The sequence below is a fragment of the Apodemus sylvaticus genome, chromosome 15 (genome assembly GCF_947179515.1).
Source record: "Apodemus sylvaticus chromosome 15, mApoSyl1.1, whole genome shotgun sequence".
NCBI classification, from domain to species: domain Eukaryota; kingdom Metazoa; phylum Chordata; class Mammalia; order Rodentia; family Muridae; genus Apodemus; species Apodemus sylvaticus.
Genome location: NC_067486.1, coordinates 62,120,840 through 62,146,418, shown reverse-complemented (window position 1 = coordinate 62,146,418; position 25,579 = coordinate 62,120,840). Strand labels below are relative to the sequence as shown.

Genomic DNA, 25,579 nt, shown 5'->3' with positions numbered 1-25,579 from the left:
GGGAAGCCAGCGCAGGAACCTGGAGGCAGGAGCTGGAGCAGACCAGGGAGGAGTGTGTCTCTTGGCTTGCTTCTGCCTTGCTCACCTACTTTTTATACAGCTTAGGGCCACTTGCCCAAGGATGCCACCACCTACAGGGGACAGTGCGGGAGAGGAGAGACTGTCCGCGGTATCTGAGGGAGACAACTCAATTACGATCCTCCTCTTCCTGGATATGTCTATTTATGTCAAGTTGACAGGAATTAACCAGCTTATCAACTCTTTCTGTATTGACTACAAAAACCAATGGTTAAATAATAAACCCTGACTCTGAGTGTGCTATTTAATCCAGCTCCTTGTAATGCTCTACAATAAATTTTACAATTAAGAATACATGATTTAAGAAGTAGCTATTTGTAGTTGTGCATGGATTTAATTCCAGGTAGATCTCAGTGAGTTTGAGGCCGGCCTGGTCCATGACATAGTAGTTTCAGGACAGCCAGAGCTACATAGTGAGACCCTGTCCCCCAAATGAATGAATAAAAGAACACTTTTATTAGTATTCTGTTCACTGCGAGAGTATCATAGTATATGTACCTAATGATTTTTTAAAGTATGTTCTAGATTGACTCTAGTTTATTGCTGTTCTAATACACACACACACACACACACACATTAAAATTACACACACACACACACACACACACACAAATTTTCTTTTGCCACATGCCTAAAGTGTGACTTAGAGTGTGGCTTGACTGTTACTAGTCCTACCCTATGAAAGAAGCTGGTGTATAAAGTTAATGTGAACATATGTATTCTGGATATGGCATTTATTTACCTGTTCTAACAGTGGTTGATTTGTGTGTGGATTTTCACTCTTGCAACTGCAGATCCTTGTAAGGTCCTCCTGACAGGTAGGTTGAGACTTCCTCTACTGAAGATGATCAGCTAGCTTTAGTTCATCTTTAGGTAGTTTTCAAAAAGTTTCTCTTTTATTTAGTTTCACTAAAATGGCAAGTTTAGCCCTTGCCATGAACTCAATTGTCTTCCCTTTTATTTAGTGATGTTTTGCCCTAGGTTTTGGAAATAATCTTAAGAGATGAATAAAAATTACATTCAAGAGCTATGGATATCCTATAATCTTAGTGACAGAAGTATCTGTCTGGAGTGTAAAAGCATTTATATCCCTTGACTGGCTGACACACCCAAAGCATTTGAAGGTGCCTAGTTTTAATGTGTCAACCTACCTTAGTCTTGGCAATATGGACCTTTGTAGAGCAGTGTTTGCTTATTCCTGTGACTGGGAAGCTGCCACTGTGGGAAGAGTCCAAGACAGGATGGTATAGTAGATGTTGCTAGCCTCAAAGTTGAGATTATTGAATATATATCACTTTCCCACCATATTGAAGTTGAAAACCTTTAAATCAAAGCTACTGTTAAATTGGCATCTTTGTTTTGCTGAGATGAAACACCATGACCAGAGTAATTTGGTGGGGGAGGGTGGGTTTACTTGGCTTACCTTCCACACCATAGTTCTTCATAGAAGAAAGGTAGGACAGGAAGTTGAAGGTGGAGCTGATGGCCGTGGAGGAGTGCTGCTTATGGCCTCCTCCTCACAGCTCGGTCACTCTGCTCTCTTAAAACCCCAGGACCACCCGCCCGGGATGCCCCCCCCCCCCCCCAGTGCACTGGGCCCTCCCACATCAGTCACTAAGAAAAATGCTCCACAGCTGGACTGCAGTGAGGCATTTTCTTAATCGAGGTTCCCCCTTTCAGATTACTCTAGCTTGTGTCCTGCTGGCATAAAGCTAGACAAGACAGTTGGAAACTATATGCATTTGCAAGATTAAATATTGTAGGTAATTTGGAGATGGGAGGAATGATTGAAATTATTTATTTCCCTTTTGACCTGTAACTTATTAACAACTAGAAAGTGAAAGTCGATTGGAAATCAAGTGTTTGAAACGATCCCTGTGGTGGTGTGAATATGAAGTGTCCCCTGTAGACTTGTCCAGTCTGTGGGTCCAGTCTGGTGCTGGTGGGAGGGGTTTAGATGATGCAGCCTGTGGTGGAGGAAGTATGCCACTGGAGGCCCTCTTTGACATTAGAGTCTTTTCCTGCTCCCTAAACCATGCATGCAGGAGAGGATGTGCTCTCTGGGCTTCCTGCCCGCTGCCAGGCTTGCCACTTGCCGCCACATTCGAACTACCATACCACGAATAAGCCCTGCTCCTGATTCCCTGTGCTCATGGTGTTAAGTTGCAGCAAACAGAAAACTAATACAGTCCTCTTTGTCTAGCTTCTGTGGAATCAGGTGCAGAAGTATTTAAAGTTCATGCTGTTCATCCCTTTTACTATGGCTTTTTAAAGCTCAAATCCTTTCTCCTTTGCCCTTAATAAAACAGCAAAACAATACAGTATATCGGGCTGTGTTTTACACAGCTGCACTACTTTACTGCCTGGCCTTTAGTGATTAGTTTGTGTACTTGGGTATTGTCTATCTGGTAGGTTACTTTTTCATCTTGAGTGTAAATGAGACACTTTACTTTCTTTACCTCTTTTTTTAAAAAATTAATTCACTATTAAAACAAACAAACAAAAAGCCTGTTGTGTGAACTCACAGTCTTCCTTCCTCTGCCTCCAGTTTCCTTAATGTTTTTGAGCCTTTTCTTTTCTTTTCCTTTCTTTTCGTTCTTTCTTTCTTTCTTTTTTGTTTTGTTTTGTTTTGTTTTGTTTTGTTTTTTGGATTTTGGATTTTGGTTTTTTTGAGACAGGGTTTCTCTGTGTAGCCCTGGCTGTCCTGGAACTCACTCTGTAGACCAGGCTGGCCCCGAACTCAGAAATCCGCCTGCCTCTGCCTCCCAAGTGCTGGGATTACAGGCGTGTGCCACCACCGCCCAGCGAGCCTGTTCTTTTCTAATCTGTCTATAGATACAGTTTTCTTCATTTCAAGAAGCTTTTATTATTGGATTGTTGTGTACTATTTGTAAGGATTCACTTCTGGAACATTGAATCATCTTTGTTTTCCCCGTTTCTCTCCAGGAATCCTTTAATTTCACCGACTGCCGTCTTCTCTGACTCCCTCTGTCCCATCCAGTCTGCGTCCACTGCTCACGTCTCTTCTGATCTCTGTGTCTCTCACTTATTAGCTCTGTGATTGTCCTGTTAGTAAACAATAGCTGAGAACTGGGAGTCTAAAGCTGCCATTTTGGAAAAGAAGGCAGTTCGGGTGCTTAAGCAAAACACCATGAACTGGATGGCTGGAGAGGAGTGCTGTTTCTCCCACCCCCTCCTCGAGGCTGAAAAGTCTTAGTCCTAGATTTGGTTCTTTGACCTTATTGCTTCAAGGATAGAGAGCTTTCAACATGGCAGAGAAGGAGAGAGGGAGGGAGGGAGGGAGGGAGGGAGGGAGGGAGGGAGGGAGGGAGAGAGAGAGAGAGAGAGAGAGAGAGAGATCATGACTTCATCTAAATTTAATTACCACCAGTGGCCCTACAGCCTGACATGAACCTGTCATGACTTAAGAGTTTCAACCTATGTCTTGTTAAGGGGAGCTCAAATACTTAGGAACAGTATTTATGTCAAGTTTCTGCAACTTAGGATGGTACCTTCTCTGTGAAACGAGTTTTTGTAGATTGCAGTTAATTTAAGAATCTTGAAATAAGGCCATCTTAGATGATCCATTGGGACAGATATCCTTAGGAAAGAGAGCAGACAGGAGAGATTTAACCAGGGAGGCAGACTGACAGAGCTGTCAGGGCACAAGGCAGCTAGGAACCCTGGCTAGGAGAAACAGGAGGGATTCTCAGCCTCTGAGAGGTGCAGCCTTGCTGGTGTTGCCAGTTTGAATTTCTGGTTTCCATCCCTGAGAGAGAATTATTTTTGTTTTGTAAGCTACCCAGCTAGTGGCAAATTGTCACTGTAGAAAAACAAAAACAACACCAAAACAACAGCAACAAAAACCAGTCCAGTGCAGAGACTAAAATGGATCTCCTGTTTTTACTTGTTATTTTATCACATTTACCTTGGATTCTTGCTTTACTGAATGTTCTTCTGTTCTCCTGTAGCATCTAAATCTAAATTGGAAGGATTTTTTCTCTAGTTGTATTCTCTTCGATCTGTAGGTTTTTGTTTGTTTTAAAGACAGTCTCCCCACGTAACCAAAGCTAACATTGAATTGTCAAGGACTCAGAAAAGAACTATAGGTGTGCACCATGGTACTCTTGGGGTCAATTACAGTTTTAGTTTGATGTTTAGATCTTTTTTCCTGTAGTATGTTTGTCTTAAACAAACAAAACCCCAGGGTTTCTACGAGGTTTAAACTGAGTGGTTTTCCCCTATGTCCTCGGTTGTTAGTGATTTCTTCCTGGTTCCTGGTTTCCTTCTTCTGGGTCTTTGTCCCTTATGAATATGACTTGTTTTAATTCACTCTTGTGTACCTCGAGGTGCAGTAGTGAGGTAAAGGAAAGTCTTCAAGATGGCTTCAGTATCGGGGTATATTCCTTGTTGATTGTTTCTTCCCTCAGTGTGGTTCAGTAACCTGGAACGCTGGTGGTGCTCCAGGTGATGGATGGGCGTTGGGGGGCTCGGGTAAGAATGAAGTGTAGAAAGCTCTTCGCTTGCCTTCTTCCCTTTCCTGCCTCCCTTGGGTAGTTGTCTTCGATACTGTGTCAAGTACTGTCACAGAGTTCTTAGGGAACACGACGCTGCAGAAGGAAACAGAGTGGCGGCGGCGACACAAATGTGTTTTACTTTCTCAGCCTGGATGGTTTTTACAGATTAAAACAGCATATGTGTTTTGATTTCACTCACTATCATTGTTTTCTAAATGTAGCTTGGTAAACTGTCTGATTTTACAAATGATTTGTTTAATTAGGAGCTTTTCACTTCTCATCAACTGTAAGTCCTATTGAAATATCTGACTGGAGATAACAAAAATATCTGAAAAGGGAAGAATTAGACATTTGGGCCATCCAAGGATGGAACTGTTTCCTATCTTTGTGTCTCAGTTTCTGACTTTTCACGTCGTTAGCAACATGTGGGAGGAGCTCTGGAAGGCTGTCCTGAGTGGTGTGGGAGGAGCTCTGGAAGGCTGTCCTGAGCGGTGTGGGAGGAGCTCTGGAAGGCTGTCCTGAGCGGTGTGGGAGGAGCTCTGGAAGGCTGTCCTGAGTGGTGTGGGAGGAGCTCTGGAAGGCTGTCCTGAGTGGTGTGGGAGGAGCTCTGGAAGGCTGTCCTGAGCGGTGTGGGAGGAGCTCTGGAAGGCTGTCCTGAGTGGTGTGGGAGGAGCTCTGGAAGGCTGTCCTGAGCGGGGTAGGAGGAGCTCTGGAAGGCTGTTCTGAGCGGTGTGGGAGGAGCTCTGGAAGGCTGACCCCCAGCAAGGTCAGGGCTGTCTTTAGGGCTGTCTTTTTTCTTTACTGCGGACCCAGGGAGCATTGTTTCTAATGCAGCTTTATGAGGAGAGACAAAGTGACTCAGCCTTGTGAACTGACATAGTTGACTCTTCCTGAATCAGTCGACTTCCGCAGGCAGACATAAGCATAACTTAGGCTTTTTAATCTAAAGGATTCATCAGAAAGATTAAGAAATTTGGGGAAATGGTTAGGACAGGTGCTTTTATTCATGTATGATGTCTCTTGCAGACATGAAGTTAATGACCATGCTCCTGTTATCCGGCTACCTTTCATAGTTACATATGAAGCTACTAGGTAGTAGTACTCCATTGAATTTTTTAAATTTCAGTTTTTGTACTAGGTGTATTTTCCTAGGTTCTATAAAGCACTAGTCCTATAAAGGACTGAGCAATGGTTATTATAAATATTGTATATTCTCAGTGACAAATAAGACATTGACTGCTAGCAAGTAGAAGAGGGGCCCTGGATGTGGAAAGCAGGGAGAATGGGCCGGCCTTCCGCACACTCACAGCAGCTGTGGAACTGGTCTGTGTGCTGCTGCTGGGACAGAAGCGAAGCCCCGTGCTTGCTTTTACTACCTGTGGTGAAACTTGGTTTTAGATTTGGAGTTTAGAATGAAATCTGTAGGGAAAAGAAAGGAAAACCTTCACCCATCCCCCCAGTAACTAAGAATGAAAGAACATTGTAAGATAGAATAACCCGAGGTGTTTGAAAATTTGTCTGGGACTGATTTCCCTGATATAAAAACATTGCATAGCCGGGCGTTGGTGGCACACGCCTGTAATCCCAGCACTCTGGGAGGCAGAGGCAGGCAGATTTCTGAGTTCGAGGCCAGCCTGGTCTACAGAGTGAGTTCCAGGACAGCCAGGGCTACACAGAGAAACCCTGTCTCGGAAAAAAAACAAATCCAAATATCAAAAACAAAAAAAAACAAATAAACAACAACAACAACAACAAAACATTGCAAGCTTAGGGAAATGGGCAGGTTTCTGTGTGAGTGATTACAGATGTAAGAATGTGGCAATGTTAAGTGTCGGCCTGGCAGGCCTGGTGCTGTGTGCACAGTAACTGCTGCTGTGTCTGGAGTCTGTTCAGATGGCAAGTGAGGACAGTGTACCTCCTTACCATTTTTATTTGAATGATCTGACATCAAAGATATTAAAGCAGTTTATAAACCTAAAGGCATTTTATTTAATAGCTATTTTTAATTTTGATTTTATAAAAATTACAGTATTATATTTACATCAAAATTGTTGTGAGATATGTTCTTCATATTTCTCTTTACTCATAGAAAATCATGTTCCATTTCTGTTCCTTCCGGTCTTGCAAGAGCAGCAGCTGGGAGTAAGCAGTTGGCTATTCCTTTGTATGGTGATAGTTTTCTTAACTGTCTGCTCTCAAGTCCCGATCTGGCTCTTACTTAGGGCACTTCTGGCTCTCCTTTTTCTCACTTTAGATGAGTTATGAATCTATCAAGTACTTTTATACAGGCAAAATGAAGCTGTTGTACTTTAAAAGATGTTCTAGTGTGAAGACTTTGCTCAAAATGTGTGCTTCTATTGGACCGAGTTTTCTTGAATTTATTTTGGAATATGCATGACTCAGTTTATCGCCACCTGTAGGTATACTGAACAGTGTATAGAACTTGTGGATTGGATGATTGGAGTTTAGTCTCTGTTCTTACTATATAATCCAGTTAGATTCTGAGTTTTAACCCTTCTCCTGGTTTCAAATCGGTTTTCTCTCCCTTTTATGATTATGATCGGCTTATGATAGAGGATGTATGATAACACACTTTGCAAACTGTGACATGCTACATAAACATGGCGTGTGATGCTGGTGTGTGGTGATCTTGATTGGTCATAGGGAAGATTGTCAGACAGTTTAGTTATGTGTGTGCTGCTGCTTTTTAAGTCTGGTATATTTATTTCAGTCGCTTTCAGCTCTGTGTAGTTCCTGAAGGATACTGGCAGCTGCAGATTTTTTTAAATACTTATATGAGCAGTCACTTTACATTCTGCTGTGTGCGTAGGTTTGAAATGGGGTCATTTCTAGAAAGACTGGTGAACATGATTATTGCCTTCAAGTAGTGGAGTTTAGTTGTTAAATAGTGACTAGTAAAGCATGGGCCCACCTGGACTAAGCAGTGGTCCTAGAGAATGCAGACCCCATGTCAGGTACTTCTCTGCAACTTTTAGATTAATAATTTTACACTTTAAAACCTATGAAGATGAACCTAAACATGTGTGATGTGCTATGGGAAAGAAGCGTGCTTATCTTTGGTGCATATTTCAGTGGTAAGCAGAATTGAGTGAGCTCCTACATTGTGTCCCTGGGTTGTTAGAAGGCAGGCAGTATTAGTGTGAAAGGGCTGAGTGGTAAGTCATAGCAGACCTAATCCCTTGTGAAATTAACACTTTAATTCTGATGCTGCACTCAGGATGGGCTAGAACTAGATCCACCAGTTCTGTAAAACTTTTTTTCTGGCTTTCTTTTGGATTTGTGGCTGAGCAAGAAACCCTCATTCAGAATTATAGATCTTAAAGAAATGATTTGCTTTTTTTTTCTTTTCTTTTTCTTTCTTTTCTTTTCTTTCTTTCTTTCTTTTTTTTTTTTTTTTAACTGTAAATAAGTTTGGTAAGCACATCAAAATTTTAAATGTCAAAGTTCTAAAGTCAAAGCAGCTTGGGCATACCATGCATATCTTTCAGATATCAGATACTTGTTTCTAAAATCTATGTTGTAATTATTTCAAGTGTGGGATTAGATCAAGTCAAATATTTATTCATTTTTAGTTTGGTTTGATTCTCTTCTAGTTCAAAAAAAGCTAGAAAAAATAGCCAAAAAATTAGTAAAATAATATTTTAAGTTCAGAATTAAATTAGTGCAGTTTCATTTTTATTTTGACATTATTGCTTGATTTAAAGTATAATACTTAAGTACAAATACTTAAAAGAAGATAGAAATATGTTAATTAAAACTAGTTTAAAACAAGTATAGCTATTTCCGAGTGAAATTTTGGGTAGCTAGTAGATTCTGTTACCAGACTTTTCTGTGAAGCATTTGAATTTTAGTGTGCTGAACACAGTTAGGTTTGGGCCTGGACAGCGATGTGTCCCTCTTAATAGCAAAGCCTATAGAATATGATTGGGGAGAGCGTATGGAGACAGCAACTCTTCTGGACTAGTAAACCCACATGTGGCAAATGCTGCCCAGTTTTCAGTTAAGTCCTGAGTCATATTTTGCCATTCTAAAGGCGTTTATGTGCTTTAACCCCAGGATTTGGACCCTGTCAGTGGCAAGCGTAGAAGGAAGTGAAAGCGCTGTTCTTGTGCTGTGGAGTCAGTCAGTCCTCAAGTGTAGCAGTGCTGCTGCTGGAGCAGCCTGTTAATCCTGAGACAAACATTTGCTGAGCACTTTGATTGTGCTAAATCCTGTGCTAATAATAAGCAGGAGGGAAATGATCAAGATAACCTCTGTATTCCTAGGAGCTCTTAGCTACAGGAGGGCAATACTCTCACTAAGTATAGAACGTGATAAGCACCGCAGTAGGTCACAGTCATAGGAAAGAGCACAGCAGACAGAGAGGATACTGTTTTTTCTGCTCAATAAGTCAGAATTCAAAGAGTATGATTTATTGAGCACCCAGTATATAGTGTGCCATTAAGAGCCAAACTACCTAGTGAGTGGTTAGCATTCCTCAGGAGAATCCTCTGAAGCACTCTTCTGTATTACAGACATAGCGTAGATCGGATGCTTCAAAACCTGGGGTTACTTACCTATCAACTGGGTGGAAAGTGGGCAGGCAAGGAGAAGCTCTTCAAGTACTGGTCTTGGCCTATTCCCCCCACCCCCCAGCTCTTTCTCTCTCCCTGTCTGTCTGTGTCTTTGTCTCTGTCTCTGTCTGTCTCTCTATCTCTCTGTGTCTCTGTCTGTCTCTTTCTCTTTCTCTCTGTGTGTGTCTTAGACACAGCTGGAGTTATCACAGAAAGGAGCCTCCATGAGATCCAGCTATAAGGCATTTTCTCAATTAGTGATCAAGTTGGGAGGGCCCAGCCCACTGTGGGTAGTGCCATCCCTGGGCTGGTGATCCTGGGTTCTTTAAGAAAGCAAGCTGAGCAAGGCAAGGGAAGCAAGCCAGTAAGCAGCACTCCACCGTGGCCTCTGCATCAGCTTCTGCCTCCAAGTTCCTGCTCTGTGTAAGTTCCGGTCCTGACTTTGGTGATGAACAGAAGTGTGGAAGTGTAAGCTGAATAAACCCTTTCCTCCCCAGCTTGCTTCTTGGTCATGATGTTTTGTGCAGGAATACAAATCCTGACAAGTGGGTAGCACCTTTTGTTTCGTAGCCCCTGTGTAGGCCTATTTACTGGAACAGTTACTGTTCCTTAAGAACTCCCCAGCCTTTCCTGGCAGTTGGCCTTGCAGCTTATGTACCTAAGTTTTGGGTTTCTCAGCTTTTCACAGCTTGCTGTTATAGCTTGCTTTGTTGCTGCTATGACTGCTACTGCTTGGGAGGTAGTTAACTCTCACGTCTCCGTCCTCCACTCCCTACTCCCCATCCCCAGTTGCTGCTTCTGTTGCTGTTGGCCTAACCTGTTTCATGGCCTTCTGTAACTAAGGGCACCTGGCCACTTGAAGTTCTGCTTGCCGGCTACTTAGCTCGCCCTCTACTGTCTGATCGCTGCTGGGCAGGTGTGCAGCTCCGTGCCTCTGCTGCTTGGCAAGGCAGGCGCAGAATTTCCTTGGTTTTGCAGTTAGTTCAGCTAGTAGATCCATCTCCTCTGCAGTTTTCAAAACAGCTGGAAACTCTGTACCCTTTGCAGTGTGTCGTACTGCTGCATCTACTGTTGCCCCCACTCTGTCGTGTCTCATGCCACTGGCTGGCCTCTTGCTGCTTCCAGTGCAGTCTGCTCCACTAGAAGCAGGCAAGAAAAGCCCACTCAGGAACAGCTTTTTATTGAGCCTCTTGTTGCAGCACTAGGGGAGGCAACGCAGGAACCTGCTTCGTACCAGTGAGGGTTTATGCCAGTTGTGTTAGTCTCCGTTTGGGACAGCCACAGCAGACTAGCAGGGAAAGCGTGTCCCCTGTCCGACCTAGATGGTAATGATTGCAGGGTCTCAGGGCTTTGGAAACCTTTTCTTCTTGTGACCCCTTTTTTGTTTGAAACAAATCTATGCAGTGCCAGTTGTATCAATATCTAAAATAGGTGTACGGTGCCAGCAAGATTGCTGAGTGGGTAAGGACACTCACTGTGCAAGCTGTACAATGTGAGTTCATCCCCTGGATCCCACAGTGGTGGAGAGACACTAATCCCAAAGCCAGAGAGCACAGTGACATTTAAAATTCTAAACAAATAGACATAATACAGTGTACATTTACAGCAATAAGTCAAATATATTTCAGAAAATTCATTATAGGTATAATTTTCCCACTTACTAAGGACAAAATCAAGTTTGCATACTAATGATGTAGATGTTTATTTTTACATAAATAATTAAGTCTGTAAGTATTTGATACTATATGATACAGAGTATCTTTAGCATTGCATGTGAGGTAAGCCCAGTATCATTGATCCCCCACTTCGGAGGTTTCGTAGTTGATGAATATCTTGATTATATAATGATCAGTGCTGAGAACACTGCTTTGCATTAATACATAGTATAACATGGTAGAAGTGTGTTGTCATAGCATTAACAGCTTGACAGATGTTAGTATTATCTGAGATGAGCTTTTGGGTCAGTCTGTGGGGGTTCTGTTAAGGGAGGTGAGCTGACCCACCCACCCACCGCAGGTAACCATGTTCCCCAAACATGGAATCCTAGGATACGTGCTTGGGCACGAGCACACATGCACACATGTCTCTGTTCAAGCACCTGTGCTGTGACTCTCCTGTTACAGTAGACTGTGACCTCAGCTGGATCTTTGTACAGTCGTGGGGGTCTGAATCATACCTTTCTAAAATCATCTGGTTTTAAGATTGCAGTTTTGAAGAAAAAAATTGTCTTTACCTCATTTTATATACAGTAGAGTTTTTCTGCACGCATGTATGTCATGACATGTAGAGTGTGAGTGCTGGGTCCCTTGGACCTGGGGTTAAGTTGGTAACTGTAAGTCTACTGTGTACAGGGATCTGGGACTTAAACACACGCCCTCTCAAAGAGCAACAATTGATCTAAACTGCTGAGTCACCTTTCCAGCTTCAACAGCAATTTTAAAAGTAAAACATTCCAATATAATACAATTTGGAGTATATAATTGGTTACATGTCAAGGGATGATGGTAGAAAAATATGAAAAATCTTTGTTTTCTCTAATTAAACCATTTCTACAAGAGCAAAAAACTTTATATGTATTTATATGTATAGTAAATACACTGTAGTTCATAATGTACAGTAGTCTTAACCCTGAGTCATAGTGTTCCAGGCAGTGTTCCTTGGTTGGCAGTTTGTGTTGTAGCAGCGTGTTCATCAGCAGAGTGCTCATGTTGTGTGTTTAGAACTAACACTGCATGCAGTAAATGCATGCAGTAAATGCATGGTGCCTTTCAGAGACACAGTTCAGTTCACTCTCTTTGCTTGGTTAGTTTACCCTAATGCTTTCCATAGGATTAGGTGGGGTTGAAAAACCTTGTTTTAATAAAGGGTTTGCTTAGAAATCGCCCTGGACTAAGCTGCTTCCCATGACGAGTGACTTGTATCAGATTGCCTGGCATTCCTTTTCTTTCTTCTCTCCTTCCTGTGCCCCAGCATCTGTGAACAATGACACTGTAGTGTAGAAAGTCCCCAATTAAAGAGTTGAATCTGTGAATTTGTCTGGTTCTGAATCTGTAGTTCTTGATTTTCCTTTGTACTTTTATGTTGTTCATGTATCTAAGCAACTTTGTTTACTTTGGGAGAGTGTTTTGGCTTTATTAGTTGTTCTTTAGGTAGTTAAGATAGAGCTGATTTTTTTTTTTTTAACCTGAAAATTGACAGCAGCTGGTGTTTCCTTTTCTGACAAGTGCAATCCTTAGTTGAAAATGACTGTTATTTCCCTTCGTGATTAAGAAATGATAGGCAGCGTTACTCTCCGCACATGGAAGCCTGGCAGTCCCAGACGGCATGCTGCACTCCCGGCAGCGTGTGTCATACATGGAGGCCATGGTCTTGAGGCAGAGGGATTGCTTTACCTGTAGTAGTTGTCAATCCACACTTCTTGCTTGGTCTCCGGGCGGTTCTCCTGGGTGTGGGACTTAGTCACATTCTTTAAAGCCCTGTTGGTTAGATATTTCACTTGTTGCTTTTTCTCAGCTCTGAATCTTGAGAACTGGCCTCTTTAAGAGGAAGAAGAAGAAAAAGAAAGGGCTGGAGAGATGGCTCAGAGGGTAAGAGCACTGGCTGCTCTTTCAGAGGCCCCAGGTTCAATCCATAAAGAAACGGCAACTGTCACAACTGTCCGGAACTCCAGTTCCAGGGACTCTGACACCCTCACACAGACTTCATGCCGGCCAAACACCAATGCAAATGAAGTTAAAAATTAATTTAAAAAAGGAGAAAACCATCAAATTATTGACTTTGCCAAATAAGCAAACTGCGTTAAGATTTAGTAATTCATATAATTTCATATAAAATTAAATGAATTTTATTGAACAAAATTCTTTTGTTTTGTTTTGTTTTTGGCTTTTTGGATTTGGTTTTTTCGAGACAGGGTTTCTCTGTGTAGCCCTGGCTGTCCTGGAACTCACTCGTAGACCAGACTGGCCTTGAACTCAGAAATCCACCTACCTCTGCCTCCCAGAGTGCTGGGATTACAGCGTGCGCCACCGCCGCCCAGTTTTGGAGGTTCACTCCACATTTGTATTCTCTATACGTAACAGCCTCCAACGAAGCATAGCCTTTGTTTTTTATGTGTGTGGGTGGTGTGTGATGGACGTGAGTGTTGTGTGTTCCATTGTGCACGTGTGCAGGCTAGAGGACCTGTCCACTTTCCAGTCTGGGGTCTTTCCTTGCACAGCAGGCACATTACCTGCTGAGCCATCTTGCTGACTGGAATGTGGTTGTTACATTGCATAAGGTCTCATGATTTTCATGAGGGATTTATTACGATTGATATATTTCAGATTTCTCTAATGTGGTAAAAAGCAGGGAGATACACCTTTTCATTGCTGTAATTATAGCAGGAAGTGTGTACCATGTGACCAGATTGGAATTGTTCCAGCGTTCCAGAGTCTGGTCAGCTAGAGGGCTTGGAGCTGTGCGAGCTGATTGCCACTGCTCTCGCTGCTCTACTGAGAGATGGTGACGGTTTTTAAAGACCAATTTTATTTTACTGGTTTGTGTCATATAGCTAGGGTGAGAACCGTTATGCTGTATATTCTAAGAAATGTTAGTATTAGGCAGAGTGGTTTGTTTCTTTTCTAATGTGACAGATGTATTATGAGTTTTAGTTTTTCATGAGAATTTTGTTTTTTGGATGTCAGTGGTGGTCTAATTTAGTACAAAGTAATCTTAACGTTTAGTGGTGAATCTTCAGTTCACTTGGATGTCACAGAGTCTAATCTTTGAAATTTTTGTTGGTCACTTTCTTTTTAAATTTATTTTATTTTTCAAAACAAGGTATCTCTCTGTAATAGCCCCAGCTGCCCTGGATTCTGTTTTGTAGACCGGGCTGGCCTTAGACTCACAGAGATCTACCTACCCCTGTCTTCTGAGTGCTGGGATGAAGTGTTTGTGCCACCATGCCTGGCTCATTTCTGAAGACAGATCCACACTCTTTTGAAGTTAAACTTTAAATAAAGCAGTCAGGAAAAAAGCTTGGTGATTTTGAAATAAAAGTTATAGGATTATTGAGTTGTTGTTTATAGTCTGAGAGCCATTGCTTCTTGGGCACTCCAGACAGCATGATAGCAGAGACTATGACTCAAGTTCTCTGCACTTTCTCTTAAATGCTTAAGAGAAAATAGAATAAATCTTATGTTTCTGCTAAAGGATTGGTCATTGTCTGTGGCAGTCACAGCTCAAAGAAGAGGGCTGTCAAGAATCCTGGTGTGGTGATGCAGCTCTTGGGCTAGAGGCAGGTGGGTTTTTTAGTTCAAGGATCTCTGGTTTATATAAGGAGTTTGAGGCCAGCCAGATGGACACAGTGAGACCCTGCTCCTCACATCCACACTTTACCTCTCCTGTTCCCCCACATCTTGACTAGGCACAGAGAAAGCCTAGTTTTTCTACTCCACTTAATATTTTACCAGTTACTTTATTCTTGCCTTTTCCCAGTGACCAGTCTAGTCCCAAGCTAGGTATTTTACCAAGCTTGGGACTTGGCAATGAAAAAGGCAAAATCCCAGGGTTGTGTTGGTTATTGTCAGCAGTGTGTGTGCTCAGTGTCCTGAAACTGAAGGGGGCTCTGGGAGTCCTACTGTGGACGCACACATTGTCCTGGATGCTGTCGTGATTACAGGAACCAGTCCAGAACTGTGCTTCCTGTCATCTGCATTCAAGTGTTCTTCATACAGTAGAAAGGCATTGTTTTCTTTGTATTGTGGAGCCCAGCAACCATTCATAACATTGCTCTAAAGTAGGAGTGCTTTGTTCTGTGAATTAGACACAAGATTTAGAAAGCAGACTTGTTTAATTGAACTTCTAATCCAGAATTCTTGACAGTGTGGCTTTAATGTTCATACTATGGAGAAAACACTTTAGGAAATCATTTCAGCTTTTTGTTTTTTTGAAATAACCAGATAATAAAGTATATTCAATACTTTGAATTTTAATTTTTCTACCTCTCACTGCCCTGAATCTCTTTATTTAGAGTTTAATTTTAAAAGACTGAATCTATCTTTAAAAATATAGGTCATATAGGTATGACACTGAGGCAGAGGCAGGTGGATCTCTGAATTCCAGACTGGCTTTGTATATATAGTGTGGTCCAAGACAGTCAGGGCGATGTAGACAGACCCTGTCTCAACCAAAAGCCAAAACAAAGAAAAAGAAAGAAAAAAAAGGCAAGAAAACTAAGATTTTTTTTTTAAAGAGAAGGGTGGAGAAGATAGAATTTACATTGTTAAAAAAATTGTAATTAAGATAAGCAGACAGAATTTTGAAGATAGAACATGGTAGGTTTTAGAAAACATCTGGGTTATTTTACTAGAAGTTATGATGTAAGTGCGCATTTAAGAGCTCTGAGGCCTGCAGTACGTGTGTTGGCCTCTGCTGCTGTCTGTATCCATTCAAAACATAGGTAGTAGTGCTTAAATAAAAACTGTGGTGCAGATGCTTCTCAACAAATGATGCTATGCTAATTAGAAATTTGCATTAACTAAGTAATACATTTTTGAGTGTTTTGCCTTGAAACTAAAAACATAATTCAGAGTACCAGTAAATCACCTGGCTATCATTAGGAATCACACATAACCTTCAGTCATAGTTTTGTATCTGATATGAAGGCTAACTTAAGGAAGGTTGCTCAGTGATTGCATCTCGACTTTCGTCTGTCCTAAATGGACATGCACATTGGCTATTGTATGCTGCCAACATTTTGAGTATTCATTTGTCAAGCAACTGGTATTTGGGGAAATGCCTAAGAGTCATTTTTTTACTAGGTTAACATGAGTTCACTTAGCATCTTAAAGGTAAAAGTCACACAATGGAAGAGAAATAAAGACAAAGATCATTCAATGAGGCCAAAGACCTTAAATACATATATTTTTATATTTTGTGTTGGTATGGTGTTAGATTTGTTAGGAAAGAGAGCAGAGGGTGGGGGCCGGTCATGGTTGTCGTTTCCAGGTGATTCTAGGAATCTAGGTGTATTGTGAAGTCACTAAAAGAACAGTTTAAAGTCCTTGAGAACCATCTATGGCCTGGGAGAGGTTGGTGTTCAGAGTCGATTGTGGACTGCCTAGTCAGATGGGAAGGAAGTTGGTCCTGAGCTTCAGGGGCTCATTTTGCCGCTAAGGATGAGGCAACGGAAAAAGGTAAGGAAAGGTCTGTAAATGAGATGAAGGTGTGGCGGTAAGCCACACACGGCTCAATTCACAGTGGGGTTTATTGTGCTTTGTTTCATATGTTTCCCTAAAATAAAGTTCTTTTCCTGATGTGACTGTATTCTCAAAGGTATTAGTATATGCACTTGTTGTTAAAAGAGAATAAGATAAAGAAAAGCAGAAACTCAAGGTCTTATTTTTCCAAAGCTCAGAATGGTCAGGATGAAGTTGGTCTACTTATACATTTTTGGCTATATTTATTTGTTTTTAAGTAAATGGGCTTAAAGATGAGGTAGACAGAAGTCACGAGGAGTCCACTTTGACTTGGGGCAACTTTAATTTCATTGCATTTATTTATTTATATAACTTTTCAGTATGTGCCAAGAGTGACGTTAGCCTTGCCTTGATTGCAGGCACAAGCCATGACAGCTGGCTTCCTATTAGTGTATTTAAACATTACTTCTTCTTCCACAGTTTCATTCATACACATTTTAATTCTGTCTCCCCTCCCTGTTGTCTTCTGTTTTTCACCCTTCCTCCAAACCTCTTCTTCTCAACACCATTATTTGTATTGTGACAACAGTGTATTTACATTGTAGACAGTTGTTTTCAGTGTATTTACATTGTAGGCAGTTGTTTTCAGCAAATGATATTATGTATTTAAATGAAGCAGAGTAGACTTAATTAGAACAACTAAATGGTGGGTTAAATTGCTTATAATTGAAAATATTTTACATGCTAAATTGATAAATATTTAAAGAATATATTTACTTTGTATGTGTTGGCAGGATTTTTTTTTTTGTATACTTCTATATAGTTCTAATTTTTGTTTTAAATCTCTCTCTTCTTGTAGGAGATAAAGATGGCAGCAAGGTGACCACAGTGGTGGCAACTCCTGGACAGGGTCCTGATAGGCCACAGGAAGTCAGTTATACAGACACTAAAGTGATTGGAAATGGATCATTTGGTGTGGTATATCAAGCTAAACTTTGTGATTCAGGAGAACTGGTTGCAATCAAGAAAGTTCTGCAGGACAAGCGATTTAAGGTAAGACAGGGGGCTTTGTGCTTCTCCATTGATGTATATTTTTAGAAAATTTTATTACTCTTAACTACTGGGCCCTATGCCTTCCCTTCCCCTACTTTCCCTTCTTCCTCTCTACCTCCCACTCTGTGCTCCTCCTCCCTTCCCCTCCCTTCCTGGGTTACTGTATAGCCCAGACTTGCTCTGAAATTCATGGCCCTCCCATCTCCTGTGGCTCAGCCTCTTCAGGCTGATTTATTGGCTTGGATTTATTTTTCACTGCTTTGTCTGTCACTTACTATCCTTCCTAATTAATGAGAGCCAGCAGCATGATTTATGACTGTTTGTTTTACTTTCTTGTTAAATCTCTCATCTTTAACAGACAACTGCTGTTGGGGTGAAATTATAAAAAGTTACCAGTTGATTGGGAGGAAGAAAATGTATACATAACCATTTAGCTTGCCATACTTCTCTCCCATTGCGTTGACTTAAATCTTTTTATTACACTTACTTGAGTTGTGTGTGTAGGGTTGAGGGGGGAGACATTTATGTCGGGCGAAAGTGTGGAGGTTAGAGAGCAAATTGTAGGACTCTTTTCTTCCCACTGTGTGAGACCTGGGGATTGTTAGGCCTGGCAACAGGCACTTTTTCCTGCTGAGCTATCTGATCAGCTCCATGAATTTTTGGTTTTTCAGCACAAGGTTTTTCTTTGTAACTCTTATTGTTCTGGAATTTGCTTTGTAGACCAGGCTGACTTTGAACTCATAGAGATCTGTTTGCCTCTGTCTCCCCATTGCTGGGATTAAAATCCTGGTGCTTCATTGAATTTTTAAAGATGAAATTTTATAATTTCTTTTTAGAAAAAATGCAGATTATAATAAACGTTCTAAACTTATCTGGAGATGTTTAATAAACTTATATTAACCTTATAAGATTTTTTTTAAAACTAGTAATTTTATTTAGTGTTTAAAGAAAGAATTTTGGGTGAGATTTACATTTTTAATTACATTTATTTATTTTGAGGGCATACATGTGCTGTGGTACATGATACAGTCAGAGGACAAGTTGTGAGAACAGGTTCTCCTTCCAGCTTGTGGGTCCTCATGTGGAATTTAGATAGTCTCATTTCCTGGGAAGCTTCTTTATGCACTGAGCCACCTCCCTAGTCCCGTAATAGTTTATATTCCAATTTCTTAGACTTATTATAATGGATTACCTTTTATTTTATAATTGACCATAGCAACTACAAATCATGAATTCACATTTTTCCTTTTAAAAAAATTTTTGTATTATCTCAATGACCAAGACTCCCACAGCAATGTTTAAATATTGGCAACTGATCTGATTCTTGTCCTTTTTTAATATTTGTGGCTGGGAGGTCCAAATAAAGATGATAGTACATTAAAAAAAAAGTCTTTTTCCATGAATTTGCACTACTGCTTAGTTAGTTGAGCCTTGACAGTTTATGGCTATTGAAGGCGTACTTTTGTTAGTTAGCAATCTGAAAGAGAGGTGGTGTCAGTAGCATTGTGCAGATCTCCTGTATTAGAGAAGGTTTTATGTCTGGATAGGTAGGCTGCTCATTCAAATATTTATGGTTTGTATGAAATTCTACCTCATGAGGGTTATGCTACATGCACATTTCTCTTAATAAATGTTTATTTTTCCATGGCTTTACTGGCAAACTTGCTTTACTTTTTATTTTTGCTAATCTGATAGGTAAGAAATGATACCTCACTCTACAGATTAGTGAAAGTTCTAAACAGACCATAATTTAGAAAGCTAATACTATTGCACCGCCCTGCTATGCAGCTGCTACATGCTAGGAATTCAGCAGCTTCAGGAAGGTCCTAGATATTTCATTAAGCCTGGCTGATCCCTGTGCAGTCTAACATTAGAGCCGTTTTGCTTATATAAAAAACAATGACTGTCTAGAGCCAGGTTGGTTGGAGGATAACAACACTCAGGGGATGGATGTAGGGGTGGCTTCCGAGTTCTCCGTACTTCCTGACGAACTCGGCACATTGTATGGGCTATGGCTCAGCTCTTTCCTCTGTTGGAATTTTTAATTGGGACTAAATTAGGAAGACTAAGTTTATGACTGCATATTTTATTGGTTTTATCACCTACATTCTAAAAAGTGGGAGGCTGCATTGCTCAGCTCAGGGTCTTTCCACTAACTCACCCTTTCCTTATGTAATTTACTCTGTTCTCCTTAACTACACAGAGACTTGAGGCCCTAATAACATTTGTTCTGTTGACCAGTTTATTTTTATATATCATAAAATAATATTTTTGCTTACAATTTAAGTCATTTAACATGAGGGATTTACATAGCTGCTACTTCTAGGGAAATATATATATATATAGATAGATAGATAGATAGATAGATAGATAGATAGATAGATAGACAGACAGATAATCAAAGAAGCCAATTGGCTTATGCTACTAGTGGTATGGAGAAGCAGTTTGTTTTACTGTAAAAATAAGATGAGAGGTAGGTAATAAGACTGAGAAAAGAAAAACAAGAATAATTATTCCCATTGTAGTCTTTTAAAGTAATTTCTGGTATAATAAGCTCTATTTTAATAATAATTAGCCTGAAATCTGAATGTTCCCCTTTCCCCATCCCTCCCATTATATCATGATACATTATTTAATTGAAATTGGTGTTTGTTTGATACAGAATGTCCCTGGTGTGGAGTAACTTGAGCTAGCTACCTGATTGATGTAGGAGTCCTTTAATTTTAAGACAGTCCTGAAAAGTGACTTTTAGTACAATTTGAGTGTCAGTAAACTGCATTTTAAATCAGTGATCTTAGTTTCATTAACTATTAATTTTAGTTGTTCTTTGCACCAAGTCAGAGGTTTCAAACCTTCTGTTTGGTTTCTCTTGTGGTTGGGATAAAGGGAAAATAGTGAATGTGAGCTCAATACTGTTTATTGTGACTATTTATGCCTATATAACATATTTGAAGGATGAGGAGAGATATCTAGTATTCTTAGGGATTTGAATTACTACATGCTGCTGCTCACATTTTTGGTTTCTTTGCCCCTCTTTAAAAATGTCTTTGTACTTTTTAAATATGGTGATCTCATTTTCAGGCAGTTTCAATCATACAAAAAATCTATTTGCTGTTCAAATTGATAAACAGATGGTCTTCATATCCTATATAGAAATGTTCATTGACTATGAAAACTTACATTTATTAACCAGAAGTTAAAAGATATGTATAAGAAAATTGAAGAGCTGAAGGATGGACCTTGTAGAGCTGTATGCTTCATGCAGGTAGTACAGTCCACTGGTCCCCAATGATCCCTGCCCAGCCACCTAACACCATCCCCTCAGCTATATTTAAAAAATAAAAACCAACCAACCAAACAAACAAACAAAAAACCAAAAAAAAAAAACCCAAAACTGCATGCATCTCAACTACATACCCAGTTTCTCAAGATCTGTTATCATGAAACTTAGGTTGACCAGAGCTTCCTTAAGATAAAGCAACTAGATTTGGATAGCTATACCAAAAGACAGCAGAGGAGAGGTTCAGCAAAAGACATTCTAGGATCCTGGGATGGTCCCTGTTCAGGCAGATAGTAGCAGAACTTAAAAAGACCAGGGAGAGAACCTGGAGCTGTCAATAAAGGTCCTATCTTTCCTGCATATTGTATATGGTTATACTGATAAAAGAAAGGTTATTTGAAGAAAAAAAAGATGTAACTAACAAAGTACTTTAGATTTAGGAAAATACCATAGTGAAGACTTAGTGGATATTTTAATAAAATCTGAAGTAAAGTCTTAAATCTCAAGAAAGAGATATACATACAAGGTAAAAGAGACCCACAGAATACTAAATAGACAGGATTAGAGAAGAAACTTATCAAGTCATAGGTAAAGCATTAAAAACACAGAATAAGCCGGGCGTGGTGGCGCACGCCTGTAATCCCAGCACTTGGGAGGCAGAGGCAGGCGGATTTCTTAGTTTGAGGCCAGTCTGGTCTACAGAGTGAGTTCCAGGACAGCCAGGGCTACACAGAGAAACCCTGTCTCGAAAAACCAAAACCAAACTAAACCAAAACAAAAAACAAAAAACAAAACTCAACCACAGATTAAAGGATATTGAAAGCTTAAGACAATAAGATAAAGTAACAAAAATCAGGAACATCAGAATAACACCTGATACTTTTGGCATTTAAAGCAAGAAGGTCTGGGAGAGATATAATCCAAATTCTGAAGAACACAATCATCAACCCAAACATTATGTAACCCAACAAAACTGTCCACTAAAGTTGAAGGAGAAATAAAAGTTTTTTCATGATAAAAGGAATTTATGACCACCAAGCCAGCTCTACAGAGGATGCTGGAGGGAATAGAAATACTTGTATCTGAAGAGAAGTGTTAAACACACTGGAGGACACAAGGAAAAGAAATAGTGCCAGGACAGCTAATACCAATAGGAGACAACACAGAATTAACAAAATGGTAGGAATTAATAATGCATCTTTCAATAATAAATCTTAATATGAGTGGACTCTGTTTCTCCATGAAAATGACACACTAGCAAATTAGATTAGGAAATAAAATACTTTAGATGCCTCCAATAAATATCATTATCAACAACTGACACCACCTAAGGGTAAAAGATAGAGAAAAGTATTCTAAGCAAATGGAACTAAAAAACCAGCTGGTATAAGTATTTTATTATTCTAATTGACCTCAAAGTAATCAGAAGAGATAAGGAAAATCCATCAAGAGGGTATTATAATTCTAAATATGTAGTAAACACATAAAAAAACCCTCAACTTTATTAAAAATACGTTTTAGATCTAAATCAACAGATATTCTGAACCTACTGAATGATAATCGAAGGAGAAATCAAGAAGGAAATTTAAAAGTTCTAAGAATTGCGTGAAAACGAGAACATAACACACTAAAGTCTATGGAACATAATGTAGGTAGTCCCAAGAAGAACATTTACAGCTCTCAGTGCCTACATCAAAAACAGAGATCTCAAATTAATAACAATAATACATGTGAAGGCTTTGGCAGAATAAGAACAAATAACACCCTAAAAGTATATGGGAAGAGATAAAACCAAGACTAACATGAAGTGAAAACGTAAGAGATACTGAGGAAATTTGGAGAATTATAAGGACACATTCTAAAATTCTATATCCTACTAAACTGAACGAGTATAAAAGAAATGGGTATATGTCTAGATGACCTACAGTCTTAAATCAAAGTGAAGTATGATTCCAACAGCCCAGCAATAAAGCTCTTCAATAGGACACCAGGCAGATGTTTCAGTGCAGAGTTCTACCAGACCTGCAAAGACGACAAACTAATGCCAGTGTTACTCAAATTATTCATAAAGTAGAAAAGGAAGGAATAGTTCCAAATTCTTTTTACAAAGTCAGTATTATTTTGATACCAGAAAAAGAAAACTATAAGCCAATTTTTCTCATAAGATGAATATGGATGCAAAAATTCCCAGTAAAACACATACAAACTGCTTTAGTCACGGTTCTGTTGCTGTAAAGATACAGTGACCAAAAGGAACTCTTAGCTTTTAATTGGGGACTTGCTTACAGTCTCAGAGGTATAGCTCATTATCTTCATGATGGGGAACCTGGTAGCACACAGGCAGACATTGTGCTAGAGAAGTAGCTAAGAGTTCTGTATCAGGATCTGTAGGCAGCAGGAAAATAGAACTACTAGGCCTGGTTTGGACTTTTGAAACCTCAAAGCCCAACCCTAGTGACATACTTCCTCCAATAAGGCCACACCTCTTAATCTTCTACTCCTTGGTAACTTAGTATTTAAAACATATGAGCCTATGAAGACCTCTATTATTTAAAGTACCACATCAACTCCCTGACCCCCAAAATGCATTCAGTTAAGCTTCAAAAGTCAACATGGTTTGTCACAGTGTCAACACTGTGTTTAAAAGTCCAAAGTTCAAAGTGTCTTTTGAGATTCATGGTGATTTCTTAATTGTAGTCCTCTGTAAAATAAAAATAAAAAGCAGACCACAATTTCCAATATGCAAAGGCATAGAATAGACATTAGCATTGCAGAAGTGGGGAAAGTTAGTAAATACTGCACCAAAGCAAGGCCATAAAACAGCCAGGCAAACTCTAAATTCTAAATTTCCATGTCCTATGTCAAAGTGCTCTTCAGATCTCCAGCTCCCTCCAGCTTTGTTGATTGCAACATACTTCTTTCCCTTGCTGATTCCACCTTCTGTTAGGAGGGGTCCTTGGCTGGTATCTCCCAACTCTAGCCTTCTTTCTCACAGCGTCTCACAATAGCCTCTCTGGGCCTCTGTTTAGGGATGCGCCTGGTACATGCCTGGCCTCAGTGTCTTTCCTTAGATAAAGAGGGAGATGCCACAACCCCTTTCTTGTATCCTTGCCTCTAAAGACAGTCATGGGGCTGAGGCTGCTGAGGCCTGCTGGTTGGTGAGGCTGGAACTTGCCCCTCATTATTTGTATCAGCTTCCTGTTGTTGATGGTCCTTCACTGCTTAAGCTTTTCTTTTCCCAAGTTAAGAAGCTTAGCATCAGACTTTCCCTCAAGCCTCAGCTTCACCTGTCCGATGCTCTTTGTCCCCTCGCAGTGTGCATTGTGTATCTCTGTCCAGTATCACCTTTTCTGCTACAATAACTACAAGCCACAGAGCAGAATTAATACCAGGCTTCACTTTAGCCTTAGGCAGAGTTTTAGGACAAGGGCAAAAAGCAGCCACAAGAATGTTCTCTAGGCCATTTACTAGTATTTCCCTCAGAACTGTCCTGAGCTAGGCCTTCCACAGTTAGATTGCCCTCAACATTGTGCTCCTACTAGCGCACCCATTAAGGTCTGCTTAAAGCATCCAACAGCATTCCAGTACAGTGTCCCAAAGATTTCTCCATTTCTTCAACAAACAGCATGGTCAGACCTGTCACAGCAATACCCTGTCCCCAGAACCAACCTCTGTTTTAGTCACTGTTCTGTTGTTGTGAAGATACACCATGACCAATATCTTCGTGGTTGAGAGCATGGTGTCATGCAAGCAGACATAGTTGCTGAAGATGTAGCTGAGAATTCTGTAAGCCTGATCCATGGGGCAGCAGGAAGAGAGAGGGAGTGAGGGAAGAGAGAGGGAAGAAGGGAGGGAGAGAGGGGGGAGGGAGGGGAGAGAGAAAGAGAGAGAGAGAGAGAGAGAGAGAGAGAGAGCGCTGCTACTGGGCCTGACATGGACTTTTGAAACCTTAAAGCCTACCCCCAGTGATGTATTTCCTCCAACAAGGCTACATCTCCTAGTTATTATAATTTTTCAAATAGTCACTCCCTGCTGACTAAATATTCAAATATATGAGCTTATGGGGACCATTCTTACCCAGTCCAGCACATAAACTAAATTCAGTAATATAAGATAGGCCATAATCAAGTTGGCTTCATCCCAGAAGTACAGGACTGGTTCAGCAACAAATCAATAAAAACTGTAGTTTACTACATAGATGCCTAAAGAGCTTTGACAAAACCTGATCAATCCTGGAGAATACAGAGTTAGAGGGCATATATCTACACTATAAAGAAAATAGACATTAAACCCAAAGCCAATATCATATGCATAAAGAAGGACTCAAAGCATTTCCACGAAAATCAGGGATAATCAAGGGTGTCCACCCTCTATTTCTGTTCAATTCAGTGCTTGACGTCTTAGCTAGAGCTATAAGAAGTGAAGGAGATAAAGGATATATAGCTAGGAAAGGAAGAATTCGTATTTTCTCTACAGCCCATGAGGGGAAATCTTTTTACTAGCTCTGCTTCTGATAGATATTGTGTCTAGAATATACAGACAACTAAAACAAAAACTAATCATCAACATTCAATTAAAAATCAGGGCATGGTGACTGGGCTTGGGGGTATGCCTTTAGTCCCGTATCCGAGAGACAGAAGCAGGGAGATCTCTGTGAGTTCCTGGATAGCCAGGACTGAGTAGAGAAAGCCCATTTCAACAGGGGTCGGGAGTAGGCATGGAAGTCAGCATCAGTAGAACATTCCAGAGAAGAAAGACACATGGCTGGGAAAGACTTAGCAAACCGTTTAACATCCTTACACCACCAAGAAAATTATAACATTTTGTAGCCATTAGAATGCATAAGATAACAAAGGCAGGTTAAGGATGTAGAGAAAGGGAGCTACTGGGTCTGCAGGT

The 25,579-nt window shown here is 40.4% G+C and overlaps 1 protein-coding gene across 2 annotated transcripts in view; it reads left to right on the top strand.

The window, feature by feature from the left end:
* The window catches only part of Gsk3b (glycogen synthase kinase 3 beta), a 143,471-nt gene that overhangs the window by 35,086 nt on the left and 82,806 nt on the right, over positions 1-25,579 (top strand). For both annotated transcript variants that reach the window (XM_052158964.1, XM_052158965.1), the window contains exon 2: positions 17,207-17,400. In XM_052158964.1, the coding sequence (XP_052014924.1) occupies positions 17,207-17,400 (194 nt within the window). The remainder of the gene's footprint in view (positions 1-17,206; positions 17,401-25,579) is intronic.